At 29.8% G+C, this 12,792-nt stretch overlaps 3 protein-coding genes across 3 annotated transcripts; all 3 read right to left on the minus strand.

Annotated features, from left to right (window-relative positions):
• Positions 1-315: 315 nt before the first annotated feature.
• Positions 316-4,736, minus strand: LOC119605720 (UPF0692 protein CG33108). Its single transcript, XM_037958997.1, has 3 exons — positions 3,735-4,736; positions 910-1,006; positions 316-837 (listed from the first exon to the last, which is right to left on the minus strand). Exons 1-3 carry the CDS (start codon positions 4,337-4,339, stop codon positions 616-618), a joined length of 924 nt encoding a protein of 307 aa, XP_037814925.1. The 5' UTR covers positions 4,340-4,736; the 3' UTR covers positions 316-615.
• On the minus strand, positions 1,080-2,906 carry LOC119605721 (U6 snRNA-associated Sm-like protein LSm3). Its single transcript, XM_037958999.1, has 3 exons — positions 2,698-2,906; positions 2,531-2,641; positions 1,080-1,321 (listed from the first exon to the last, which is right to left on the minus strand). Exons 1-3 carry the CDS (start codon positions 2,716-2,718, stop codon positions 1,145-1,147), a joined length of 309 nt encoding a protein of 102 aa, XP_037814927.1. The 5' UTR covers positions 2,719-2,906; the 3' UTR covers positions 1,080-1,144.
• Positions 4,737-7,379: 2,643 nt separating the features above from the next.
• On the minus strand, positions 7,380-11,410 carry LOC119605719. The gene is made up of 7 exons (XM_037958996.1): positions 11,182-11,410; positions 10,928-11,086; positions 10,269-10,484; positions 8,173-9,039; positions 7,946-8,098; positions 7,479-7,883; positions 7,380-7,402 (listed from the first exon to the last, which is right to left on the minus strand). The coding sequence occupies exons 1-7, from the start codon at positions 11,408-11,410 to the stop codon at positions 7,380-7,382; spliced, it is 2,052 nt and encodes a 683-aa protein (XP_037814924.1).
• Positions 11,411-12,792: the final 1,382 nt, after the last annotated feature.

Here is a 12,792-nt window from a genome sequence, read left to right on the forward strand (position 1 = left end):
TAATAAATTTATTTATTTATTTTTCCCGCAAAATCTATTAATTAATGATGTCTGTTTTCATAATACATTAAATTCGAATACTTATGAGAGACACTGTACATATTCTTACTTTATTATATGTATTTGTATTGCTTTTATTAGACCTTATTATCACTTTAAGTGTGTTCGACGGTTGCGTTCGACGTCTTGGAAATATTAAAAATTTTAGAAACTTTTTTCTATATTTTTTTCACTAAAAATCCAATTTTTACTAAAACCCCAATATCTTTACCTTTATTTCTACATTTCATCATACTATAAATTAAACAAATTTTATTTAACGTATTTAGATATGTATCATGATTTATTTCATAATAAAAAAAAAACATTAAAATTCAATTTATAAACCCAATTTCCATTTATAATAAATAATAAAATAAACATATAATTAAAATAAAAAAAAATCGTTGTAAATAGAAATGTATATATATGCATCTGTAAGTACATTACTTTATATATGGCTAAAAATTAGAGTTAAAAAGGCAAAATAAATACATAAATAATTATAAATATATGTTGTAATGGCTGTTTTAAATGTAAAATAATCGTTGTAACGTCATTTAATAAATATATTAATCATGATATTGATATAATTTCATGCGGTAATCCTTTGACAATAATGGCACGATCTCTTAAACCTAAATCACCACCAATGCCACCCGGTGGTAAGAGAAAATCACAATCTGGATAACCTTTAGGTTGAGCAAATTCAATTAAATTTGAATTACTATCACTTAACGATTGTAAAGACCAAACGGCAAGATTTTTGGCTTTTCCATGACGCGCTAAAACAAAAAACTGTAATATAAAATTAAAATTTTTAGAAAGTTTTTCATAATACATAATAAATTTTTAACAATTTATACTAACCTCATTTCTATCGCTTATTAAAAAGCCTATAATTAAAGCCCAGTGGGCTTTGTGGCCAAATTTTAAACAGGGCGAGTGATTGAAATCGGGATCATAACTAAATTATATTTTATTTAAGTTAAGGAATATTTTCAAAGTAATAATTTTTTTAAAGAAAAGAGTTTTGTAAATGTTTTTCTTATTTAATCTTTATTCACTTAAATTATTTTAAAATTCACTTTTATTTTTTTAAGATTTAACCTACACGCATAGGTGGTGACACTAAAATAACTCCATCGCCTCTTACAAATAACATGGGTATAGTTCGTTTTGTTGTTTTATATACTTCTTCATAAGTTTCTTCATCAATTTCAACAGTCGTAACTGTTTCTTCTGCATCACCCAAAACCATATTTAAATGTTGATCAAATGCCTATAATAAATTTATTAAATATTAAAGAACGTCGTTTTCGTATTTTTATAATATTTTGATATGTTTTTAACAGATCTATGACCTTTTTTGGAAGGAATTGTTACGTTATAGATCTTCGAATAGTGCTAATTTCGGAAAAACTTGCTACTGAAGCATATTTTTTTTAATTATTACCTATCGTATATGTATATGTAGTTATAATGGAATCGCAAAGTTGATTATCTATCTATATAAATTAAAGAGTAATGTTTGTATGTAATCGATAAACTGCAGTTAATAGGACAAAAACTCAAATATGTGTTCAAGTAGTTATGAGGAGAGTTCCTGTTAAGTTTTAAAACTATCCGTTAGATGGCGTCGCATTATTAATTTAGTCAATTACGATTAAACCACGGGTTATATAGCTCTACGTGGAGAGTCCACATTTCTACTCGAGGTCCAGCAAAGCATACCTGGCACCGCTAGTACTAGGATAAAAGAGATATAAATACACTATGTTTTCGGGACCTATGACATTAAATGTTAAACTCCCACTTTCTCATTTAGCAACTATCTTGGACTTGTGAAGATTTTTAAGTAATTTATTCAAAAATCACTAATTCATTTCAGTATTTTTCTATATTGTAATGTTCTACTAGTGTTGATACAGCAACGAGAATTCATTTAAATTTTTGATACCTACAAAAAATTATTATTTTGATATTTCTTTTTTAAAAGGATTATAAATATATTTTCCTAATTAACGGCCATGGCATTGCGGACTCCAGCAAATAAAATCTCATAAAAAGGGATAATATTATGCAACTCCGAGCACGTCTACATCTGTTATAAGTACATTTGTTTTAATTTCGGAAGATATAGCGACTTCTATAAAGTGCTGCACATACCATGATTCACATCCATTTCTAAATAGCTCAGAAATTGATTCCAATTCCATTTGTACACTTAAATCGGAACAAGTCAGTTTTAGTGACATTGATACATAGGTCTACTATTATAGGTATTTGGTTATTAAACTATATTTATATGCTTATCTACTACAATGTTGTAGGGTATAATAATCATCAGAGCGGATGAAATTTTGATACCAGCAATAAGAATAGAGCCTTTCATTGGGTATTAGTTAACTTGGTCTTATTCCACAGGAAAAATATTAGTGGTACTTAACAAATAAGTCATAATTGAAAATATAAACTTTTGTAGACTTACATGTAAACGTCCTCTTAACTCTCGTTCATTACGCATTTTAACGTAAACTTTCTCATCCAAACTGAGACGTATCAAATCCAAGGGTTCCTTTACCGGCAGAACAACTTGCGTCTACAAAAACAAAATCTATTTACACTATTTACTATTATAATTTTTGATCAACTTACTTGTTCTTCTTCGGTGGCCATTTTATTTGTGATAAATTTAAAATTAAGATAAATTATTAACGTTATTTGTAAAACCCAACTAGTAAAAATTAGAAAAATTGCAAATAAAAGCTCAATTCGTGCTAAGAAAATTGTTGTTTGGAAATAATATTAATAAGCATAACCTCACAACTAGAACTGTCAAACGTTTACAAACAAATCACACTTATAAGCATCTGGCAACATGATGGAAAACAAAAAAATATAGCCAGACTTTTCAAATAAAATCAATTAGTGCTATATTGAGCAATGTAGAATCTTATATTCACTTCACCATAGTATATTTAAAAATATTAACTTAACTATGCTTTTTTAATTAAATTTTTTTCTTTAAAAATAAAATCTATAATTCTGTATAAACTGTTAAAAAATATGATATTTGGTATACATTTTACATATTAAGAACAGTCCGAAATATACATAATATACATTCCGTGATATATAAATTGCGGAATTTTGATCGACTTTGTCATCTATAAGGAATCAAAGTACATACATATACTGAACTAGGCAGAAATTTTTAAAATAATTTGATGAAATTTGGCACATTTGCTTTTTTGGACCAAGGACCATGTTTTTAGAAAATTGTTCAAATCGAACCATTTTTTCACCTAGGCTTCATAAAATCGGACTAGCAAAAATAGTTTCAGAGATAATTTGTATGTCATATATAGTAGTTTCTCCAATAAAATCGGACTTTTATTTGACCCTAGTCCCATACAAATTCATACTTATAACGTACCAATTCCCTTATAAACCCCTGCAATATGATGTAATTCTTTTGAAGCCTGTTTTTCTCAAATAAATGGCAATTAAGGTAAATTAAAAAAAATAAGTAACTTTTTAATAATATTCAAACCGCGTGTAGGGTATCACAAGTTCGGTCATGCCCGACTATACTTTCTTTCTAATATATAACTTATTTCTTATTTAATTCAATTAAATATATGAATTAAATAATAAAATTTTTGTATTATTTTCTTTCTAAAAAAGGATACGGCACAAACATACAAGCCCCCTGCTGTAGACTCTCTCTCACCTTGGCACAATTTAAACGACCTTCATGCATTTGGCATTCGATCACATTGTTGTTGTGTTTTGTTGTATTATTCTTTAATAGTTTGTTGTTGTCTATGTCATTGGCATTTAGAGTGTTTGATTGGCAATAGTTGTTGTTGTTGTGGGGATTGTTGTTATTGTTGATCATGGGTATATTATCACAAATCAATTGGTATAAATTATGGGCACTAAACATTTCACCATTATTCGTGAAATGTTTTTGTTGGGCTTCCTGCAAAAGTTGTTCAGCCGGCGGTATCCCGCCGAGCAACATACTTAAGGCGGTTAGGCCACAGGTGGGTCCCACCTGTAATATACTGGCAATGTTATAGAATTCACATTTCACAGGTGGTTTATCGGAACAAATTCGGGCTAAAAAGCAAGCCTTTTGCAATTCTGGATAATCGATGGCCCATAAACATTCTTCTAATAAAGGTTTTTTAGCTATAGCCATTGTTGAAAACATTTTGTTATTTTTACATTTTATCAATGTTGGTGAGAGTGATGGTGGTGGCGTTGGTGCAGCGGGCAAGGAGTTCGACATGTGTTATCACTTTGTATTTATGTATATCGTTTCGTTGTTATGTAATTTATCACAGCTTTTTTTTGGTTTATTATTAATAATTTTTGCTATACAAATGTATGTTTCATTTGGCTAAAAGTCACCCGTTCACTAGTTCACACAATTTTCTTCACTGCCAATGACAACATTCGTTTTATTTATTCTTTTCGTATTCGTTGTGTCCGCATTCTAAACGCACGTATTAATTTGTTGGTGTCATCTTGGTCTGCTTGATTTATACTCTCTAGAAATTTTCTTTACTTTCCGCTAGTTTAATCGTGAGAATATCTTTTTCTATTGCATTTTCGCGACCTACGCACAATTTAGATTTTAAAAATAAACAAAAAGTGTGTTTGTTGTTATTTTCATTTTTTTTTTAATTTCATTTGACACACAAAAAACATATGTTTGGTGCTGCCGTATGAAAGACAAAGGTTGCCGGACTTAACTTTGCAGTTTACATGATACACTTAAAAAAATTATGGTGAAAAATCGATAAATATTGGATATAAAAAGAGTTTAAAATATTTTAAATTACTTCTTCCGATAGCAAAGATTTTAGAGATTAAATCAAGATCACCAATCCAGTTTATATTTGAATATTTCTTAATGTAGTTGATATTAGATTATTTTCTTGAAGAAGACTTTTTTTATTCTGTGGCCGAATTATCGCATAAGCGTTCGTATCGAATACAAATTTTACTCGGTAATTCGGCCCCTTAGTAAAAATATATAAAAAAATGCGTTGTCTTCTAGTTGCAATCCAAAAATTTAATATTCCAATATAAAACGATAATCCTTATAATTTTGATATGTAAAATTTTTGGCGAAGCTGGTGTTGGATCCACCTCAGAGGAGAAAGTTTCTGCGCCCGGTGTCAGGCTAGTTAGTAACAGAAAAATTAATTACAGAAGCTACAGAAAAATTAATAAGTTACGTTTTACCTTTTAATTTCCCTTTGAAATAAACCGGACTCCATTGATTGCAAATAAAAGCGTCAATTAGTTTGTTTAAACATATATCTTCGGGTACATTTAGTGTAGAAACTCACCTCTACAATTATCGACTTAACGCTTTAGTGTTGCCAACCAAATGTTAGTCGCTGAGAAATTTCCGGAAATGGCCATTAAAAACCGTTTAGTTTAAATGCAAATACAATGTAAAATATTAATATTAATTGATGCGTTCTGATTTTTGGATAAATTATGAATTGAAAAACTGAGAGAAATCTTAAATTTCAAAAATCAACTTTTGTATGTATAAAAAATCTGTAATTAATTAAAGTTCTAATTGAGAAAAAAGTAAATTTTAGATCTCCTAAATTTTACGTAAAACAAAGTCACTCCAATTGATAAGAGGGCTAAAATGTGTGTTATTATACCCTTCATGTTCATGAGAAGAAAAGCTTATACATATGGGAAATAGGGTCAATTAATTTTTAGTTCCCTTAAAACTTCTTTATGTAGAGTTTCGTTTCGCATTTTGAAACAAGTTATGAGCGCTAAAGTCTTTTTTTTGGAATGTACCTTATATGGGGGGTTGGGTCAATTATTGATCGATCCTCATAAAATTTTACAGAGAGATTTTATATTGGTGTTTTTAAACGAGCTATGCACGTTAAAGTCATTTTCTGATGGAATCCTTATTAAAAACCGTTATTAAAAAAAGAAAAACATTTTTGTTCCTATAAAACTTATTTATGCTATACGAGTTTTTATGCCAGTTGTCTGCGTTATAGTGATCACTTAAATTTGACATTAGAAAACATAAAATTCGTTGTAGTTATTTTAATGACGTTCCATTAAAAACGGATCGCTAGATTTTTTCACTGTTTGTTGCATATTTTATAAAAAAGAAGACAATTGTAAATTTAATATGAAAATTAATGAAAACTAAAATTTAAAACAACAAAATTTATTTTGAAGTGTTCATAATTTATGCTATACGCACAATTGGGACGAACGACGAATTTCGTATAGCACGACGAACTAGTCGACAAAAATTCGTTGCGTAAATTCGTCGAATGGAACACAATCAAATTATTCGTACTGCGAATTCGTTTCAAAATTTGTTTGTTCGGAATTGGAAAAAGTAAGAAAATGGAACAAAAATTATATTTTTATGAATCTCCACGATTTTGAGATAATTTTAACAGCTTTAAAATTTATTCGAACATTATTTCGAAATTAGAAAATGTAAGAGTTGGCCTCGAAAAGAACTAAAATTATATTTTTGTGACTATCCCCAATTTTGAGATTATTTTAACGGCTTCAAAATTTTTTCGAACATTACTTCGAATTTTCGAACTTTATTTTAAATATTCCAACATAGAACTGGTTTTAATGGCTTTAAAAATTTTTCGAACTTAAGTTCGAATTTTCGAAAATTTTATTTTTAGTTTTTATGACCCAGAGATTATTTTAAGAGCATAAAAAATTTTTCGAACATAACTTCGAATTTCCGAATATAATTTCGGATATTCGAACATTATATTGTATTGTCATTAGCTGTTCTCACAACCGCCAAATTTCAGCAAATTCGAGCTACCGGAATTGGTTTTAAAACAATTTCGTTCGTCGTGCTAAGCGAAATTCGTCGTTCGTCCTAATTGTGCGTATACCATTATACTAATCAATAAATAGAACATTTTAATGTTTATATTTATAAAAATTGTATTAATTTTTTGCATAAGCTGATTACACTTTTGCATTTCGTGCTTAAGTTTAAACCACCTCCATTGGGCGCTTAAACTTGCAAACAAAATTAACTAATTGAGTACTCAAAAACATCTTTCGAGGATTAATTTTAATTTAATCGCTAATCTTTCACCTAAATATTGGCCCTTAATTTTACATCTAACCATCTAAGCCATAAAATTGTGTATTTTCCTACAAAGAAATAGTAAGATTATAAATATGAAAAAAATCCAATTGAAATACATATATAATACAAAGTACATTTTTTATTGAAAATTATAAAACGGTATAAAAAAAATAAATATTTCGAAATACTTCATTTCGGTTTAGCGCATCATTGCTCTTTCAACTAAAAGTGTAGAAATTAAAAAATTGTATTTAAAATGAATTCAATATACATATAAATAAAAAAAAAAACGAATTACCTTTATCTTTAACTAAACGCATTATATACGATTCTGTTTGTGGTCCATATAATGACAAACGAGTAGATGGTGTTGTAAGAGTGAGAGTTGTATCTGTCCAACATTTACATTTCATATTTTCGTGGCCGAATTGATTACGATAATGCGATCGTGAACAACATCTATGGGAATTTGAACGTCTATTAACAGCTCTTTTAGGGTTAAAATTTCGCTTTTTACTCTTACGATATTTTAATTTTAGTGGTTTTGGGGTTGGGTCGAGTGCTAACGTATTTGTACTCGGTATTGGTGTTGTTTGGGAAACAAAATAGTTGCTGGTATAAGGAAATCCTGGTTTCGAATTGGCATATTTATCGGGTATGCGGGTATAACGTTCACATTCACCATCGCTTAGTTTTTGCCATTCTAGGAAGGAGTACATTATATTTGAATGAAATTAAATATGTCCAATTTTGATTGATACTTACTGCTCATTTTATCCATACAAATGCCCATATTAAAGTAACATTCATTGACCATGGTGTAATTAACTCCATTCCTTGTGACACATATGGGTTGGTAGTCACGAGAACAATTATATTTACAATCTTCACAGACACCCTCATGTAACTTGGTCCAAGCTAAAAAGTAGCAAGAAAATTAGAACCATTGTAATATAAGAATTCAAACCTTTGGCCATAACAGTGTTACTTACTATTTTTCAGATAAACATTGGCGGTCATCATTTCACAAATTGTTTCAAATGTTCGAACACTACCATCTGCCAGCATACCACATATTGAGGTGGAACCAAATTTACACTCTTTAGTTCTCTCAAAAACTTTTTCCTTTTTTAATTGTTTTTTGTTGGAAACTTTAGGTCTACTTTTAGTGACAGAAATTCTCCTTGTAGTTTTAGATGTTGCCGTAGATGTTTCAATTGTTGTAGGTAAAGTCGTAGGTAAGTCCTTAGTTTCTTCATTTTCGTTTTCAACAGTGACTTTTTCAATTTCATAATAGTCTTTATTTTTGTCCTCATCCATAAATGAATTTACATCTAAGGATAAAGATGGACTACGATTTATATTGTGTGCGAAATTTCGTTCAGTCATATAATTATAATTCATCATATTTGCTGCGAAAGGCATGGGTTTAATAACAGATTCTTGGAACACCGGATCTTCAAGTTTATGCGTTTCCTCTTCAGACTCTATACCTTGCATATGAATATTAGATGATGGTGGTGGAGGCAATGATATAATTTTATTAAATATTTCATCATAAGCTTTATGTACGGGTATGGGATCATGATATGCTTGGGAATCATGATTTAAATATTGTGTCTGAAATGCTGGTGGCATATAGAGGTATAAATCATTTGGTGATAAATTGTCTTGATTTTTATAATTTTCAAAATTATTTGCATTATAGTCAGGATCATGTTGTTCATCTGGGTGTTGAGGGTATAAGTTATTTTGGAAGCTACGCTTTTTAATCGAGTGAGGTTTTCCCGGTTTCTCCTTACGTTTGCGTGAGTTAGAATAGTCTTCAGCACACATGCCGTTCTTAACAATGCGCCAATCTGAAAAATAATGGAGATTTTTGTATTTTTATTTGTTAACTACAGTAGTTTTTCGATTTAACGAACCTATATGTTGTCAGGCCTGTTCGTTAAATCGAAGAGTTCGTTATATGCATTACTAACTCGAAAGTGTCTTTTGGGTACATAAATAATTAAAATTACATAAAATCTAATTTATAAAAATATGTTCCAGGAAATATAATTTCTTTAGAAAATATTGTATAAGAATTTTATGAAAAACTAACAATTTATATCACAATGTAAAAACAATAAAGAAATTTGAAAAAACTCAGTTTATTTCGTATAACTAATCTACGTTCTGGAAAAGCACTCGGATGACATAATTCTTAAAGAAGTTTAAACCCAATGGCTGGAACTGCGATGAATCTGAACCTGGCCTCAGAATTCCTTAGGAAATAGATTAATGTAAAGTTATTAAAGCGTTTCATTGTTTCACAGTTTCATTGTTTTCATTCTTTGAGATATCTGAACCCAAAGTTTTTTAAAATATTTTTTCCTTTATTTCACAGCTATTCCTGTAAATATCCTTTTTCCAAAAGAAAAACTATTTATATTGTTTATTCTATAACATATCGTTTCTTACAATTTCTTAGAATTGATTTTTATTGGAAAAGATTATGGTCACAGTGGGGACTTGTTAGTTTGGCGAAAAATAAAAGCGAAATGTTAAGGTATACGATTGGCAATGTCTTTATTTTGAACACCAATTTCTATGATTTCAAATTCTGAGGCCAAATTCGGGTTGGGCACGAGCTTCTAGAAAAGTATACTTTGGCCTCTCTAAACATTTGTTGTTCCGATTTTCTAATTCGATCAACATTAGTTTTTGCGACATTAAGGATTGTAGATTTGATTATCTCATATTTTTGTATAAATCTTTAATAAAAAACTCAGATTATCTAGATTCTTCATTTTACTAAATTAGAAAAATCAACTTTCGAAATCCATATTCGAAAGCAATGGAAAAGTAAATACCCCTCCTAATAACGTCGAAGCTTTTCTGACATGATTTTTAGTTATTTTTGTTAATTTAACTATAATTTAAATTATTTTATTTATATTTGTTCGTTAAACTGAGTACAAAAAATATTTTTTGTTCGTTATGTAAGGTACTCAATGTAAAAATATTGATAGTTCGCTAAATGCGATGTTCGTAGAAACGAATGTTCGTTAAATCGGAAAACTACTGTATAATATTGTAGACTTACCTCTATTGAATTTAACATTTTCAGCATTTAGAAGACATTCATTTCTAAAGGAGGATTTCACACCCATATATGAACCACATACAGGTTTGAAAATATTTGTACAAGGAATGGGTCGTCTCTTTCTTTTAAGAGTTTGAGAACGTTTTTCCAACATTTTGTTTGGATTCCTGAGGCGGGATGGTCGTTGGCACTCGGAATAACTGATCGTAAGGTAGTCTGAAAAAAAAAATAATTTGGTGATACTAGGTATGCTTAAATAGAAATCTTGGGTCACAAGTTTTGTAGTTTTTATAGCCTAAACTTCATCTGTGTTCATCTGTTTATCTATCCATGAAAACCTTGTAATAAATCTATAGGGGACAATTTTCAAAATAATACGATGCACACATGGTCCATCTGTCGCCACAATTTTTCAGGTTTTGAAGAAGTTGGTTACAAGCAGCGATAATTATTGGATTCTATGACAACACCGATTAAAATTTCAGTTTAGAAGCCATTGATTACAAAGTTTACATGAACGGACAGACATTGTTAAATCAACTCATAAAAAATGATGATGAGCCGATTGGTATGCGTTACCATATCAGCACTACAGTGGTGTAGGGTATAATTACAAGAAAAAACTGCTAAGTTTTCTATTTACAACAAATTTAACTTACCCGCGTTCGTTTGGCAAACATATTTTGTCAGTTCACACTGATTGACAAACATTTGGTTTTTATAACTTCTCATATTGCGAGCACATATTGGTTGATATATTTTGGCACAAGAAAATTGACATCCATACATGCAATATTTTAAAGGAATCTTTTTAAAAACTTTAAATAGAAAAAAGAAAAACCCCAAAATTATAATTGTTTTAACGAATACACAATAATCCTGCATGTTAAAGCTAAAGAATAAATAAACCCACTTGCTTCACCCAACAATATATCCTTATTCACTTCTTGCAACAAACAATCGTTGGGGAATAGAAAAAACTGTTTGTGTCGAATACCACAAACCGGAATACCATCACTGGGACATGATTTTGTTAGTTCATCTAGCAGTAAATTGTTAGATGAATCCGTATAACTACTAGCACGCGCTAGCCACGAAATCGTTAACAAAACAAACAACAAAGTACAACTATGGATGAACATTTGTAGATTTTAGTTTTTTTTTTCTTTCACCAAAAATTCACTTTTACGTTCTTCGTTATTCTGTTCTTAACTCTTTGGTGTTTTTTTACTTTTTTTTTAACTTTTAAACTAACAAAATGTGTATAAGGGTGGTGAGTGGGTTAGGTAGAGTATGTTACGCGAAAAATTTTTAATACAAACTGTTTGCTTTAATTCGAAGATCAAATGGTTTTATATGTTTAGGGGATTCTCTATACAACAAATAGAAACTATAAACTCTGTACTTTCTACTACAACAACAAACAACCGAGCAGCATCATCATTACCACCACTACTGTTGCAACAATTTGATCCAATACATATTAGTACATGTTCAGGTTGCACTGCTTTTATTGCGGATGACGATGATGGTGATGACTCCGACGACGATGGTATTGGATGATATTGCTATTTTAGTTGGTATTTGTGGCATTCTTTTTATCTCTGCTCTTCTATTTATGTGTATATACATACATAAGTGTTGTATTGGTAGTTCGTTAACAGTTATAAATGTTTCTGTGTGCATGTGAATTTGTGAGAATAGCTTTTTTATAAAACAACGACTAATCTTAACTCACCCGCTATAATCTATTAGAACAAGTTGCTGTGTTGGTATGGGAATTCATTTCCCCTGACCAAACAGTTTACGTTAAACTTGCAATTCTGTTTGCTTAAATGACGATGCGCCATCAAAAGTTCAGAACTTTAAATAATTAAATTATTTTTAGGAAAATTTACGAATTTACTTATCAATGTCTAGTACATACCGCCTGCATTATTTAGAAGGAGTCTAGTAATGACTTACAAATTTTCACAAACTTCTTTTGTGAAAAGAAAAAGTTTTAAGGAAATCATTCCTTTAATAAACCATATAAACGAATCTAAGAAATGTTTATCCTTTAATATATGTACTAGCGTTAGTGTGCGAAAACATGCAGGACCTAGTGTGTTTTTATACCCTACATCACTATAGCGGGAATGGTATTATGAGTTTGTGTTGATGTTTGTAACATCGAACAGTAGCCCCATAAAAATATACCAATCCGCTTAGAATCATTAGGTCATGTCCATATAAACCATTTGCGTAAGGTACAGGTAGCAATTTAAAGAATATTTGATGCAATTTGTCATATATTTTGGAGTTTATTATTATGTTATCCAAAATAAATATCTTTTATACAAATCCCTCCAGTTAATTTTGTATAATGTCTTTAAAAAAACAGAGTTTCATCATTACTAAATGATATTAGAATTAAGACAAAATTAATCGGATTTTAAATATAATCGTAATTAGTGTTAGGGTATCATATGCTCGGTCATGCCCGATTATACTTTCTTATTTGTTTCGGTACACTGAAAATAAT

This window comes from Lucilia sericata, unplaced genomic scaffold (assembly GCF_015586225.1).
Source record: "Lucilia sericata isolate MDLA Ls3-8-SP2 unplaced genomic scaffold, ASM1558622v1 Contig000512F_arrow, whole genome shotgun sequence".
NCBI classification, from domain to species: domain Eukaryota; kingdom Metazoa; phylum Arthropoda; class Insecta; order Diptera; family Calliphoridae; genus Lucilia; species Lucilia sericata.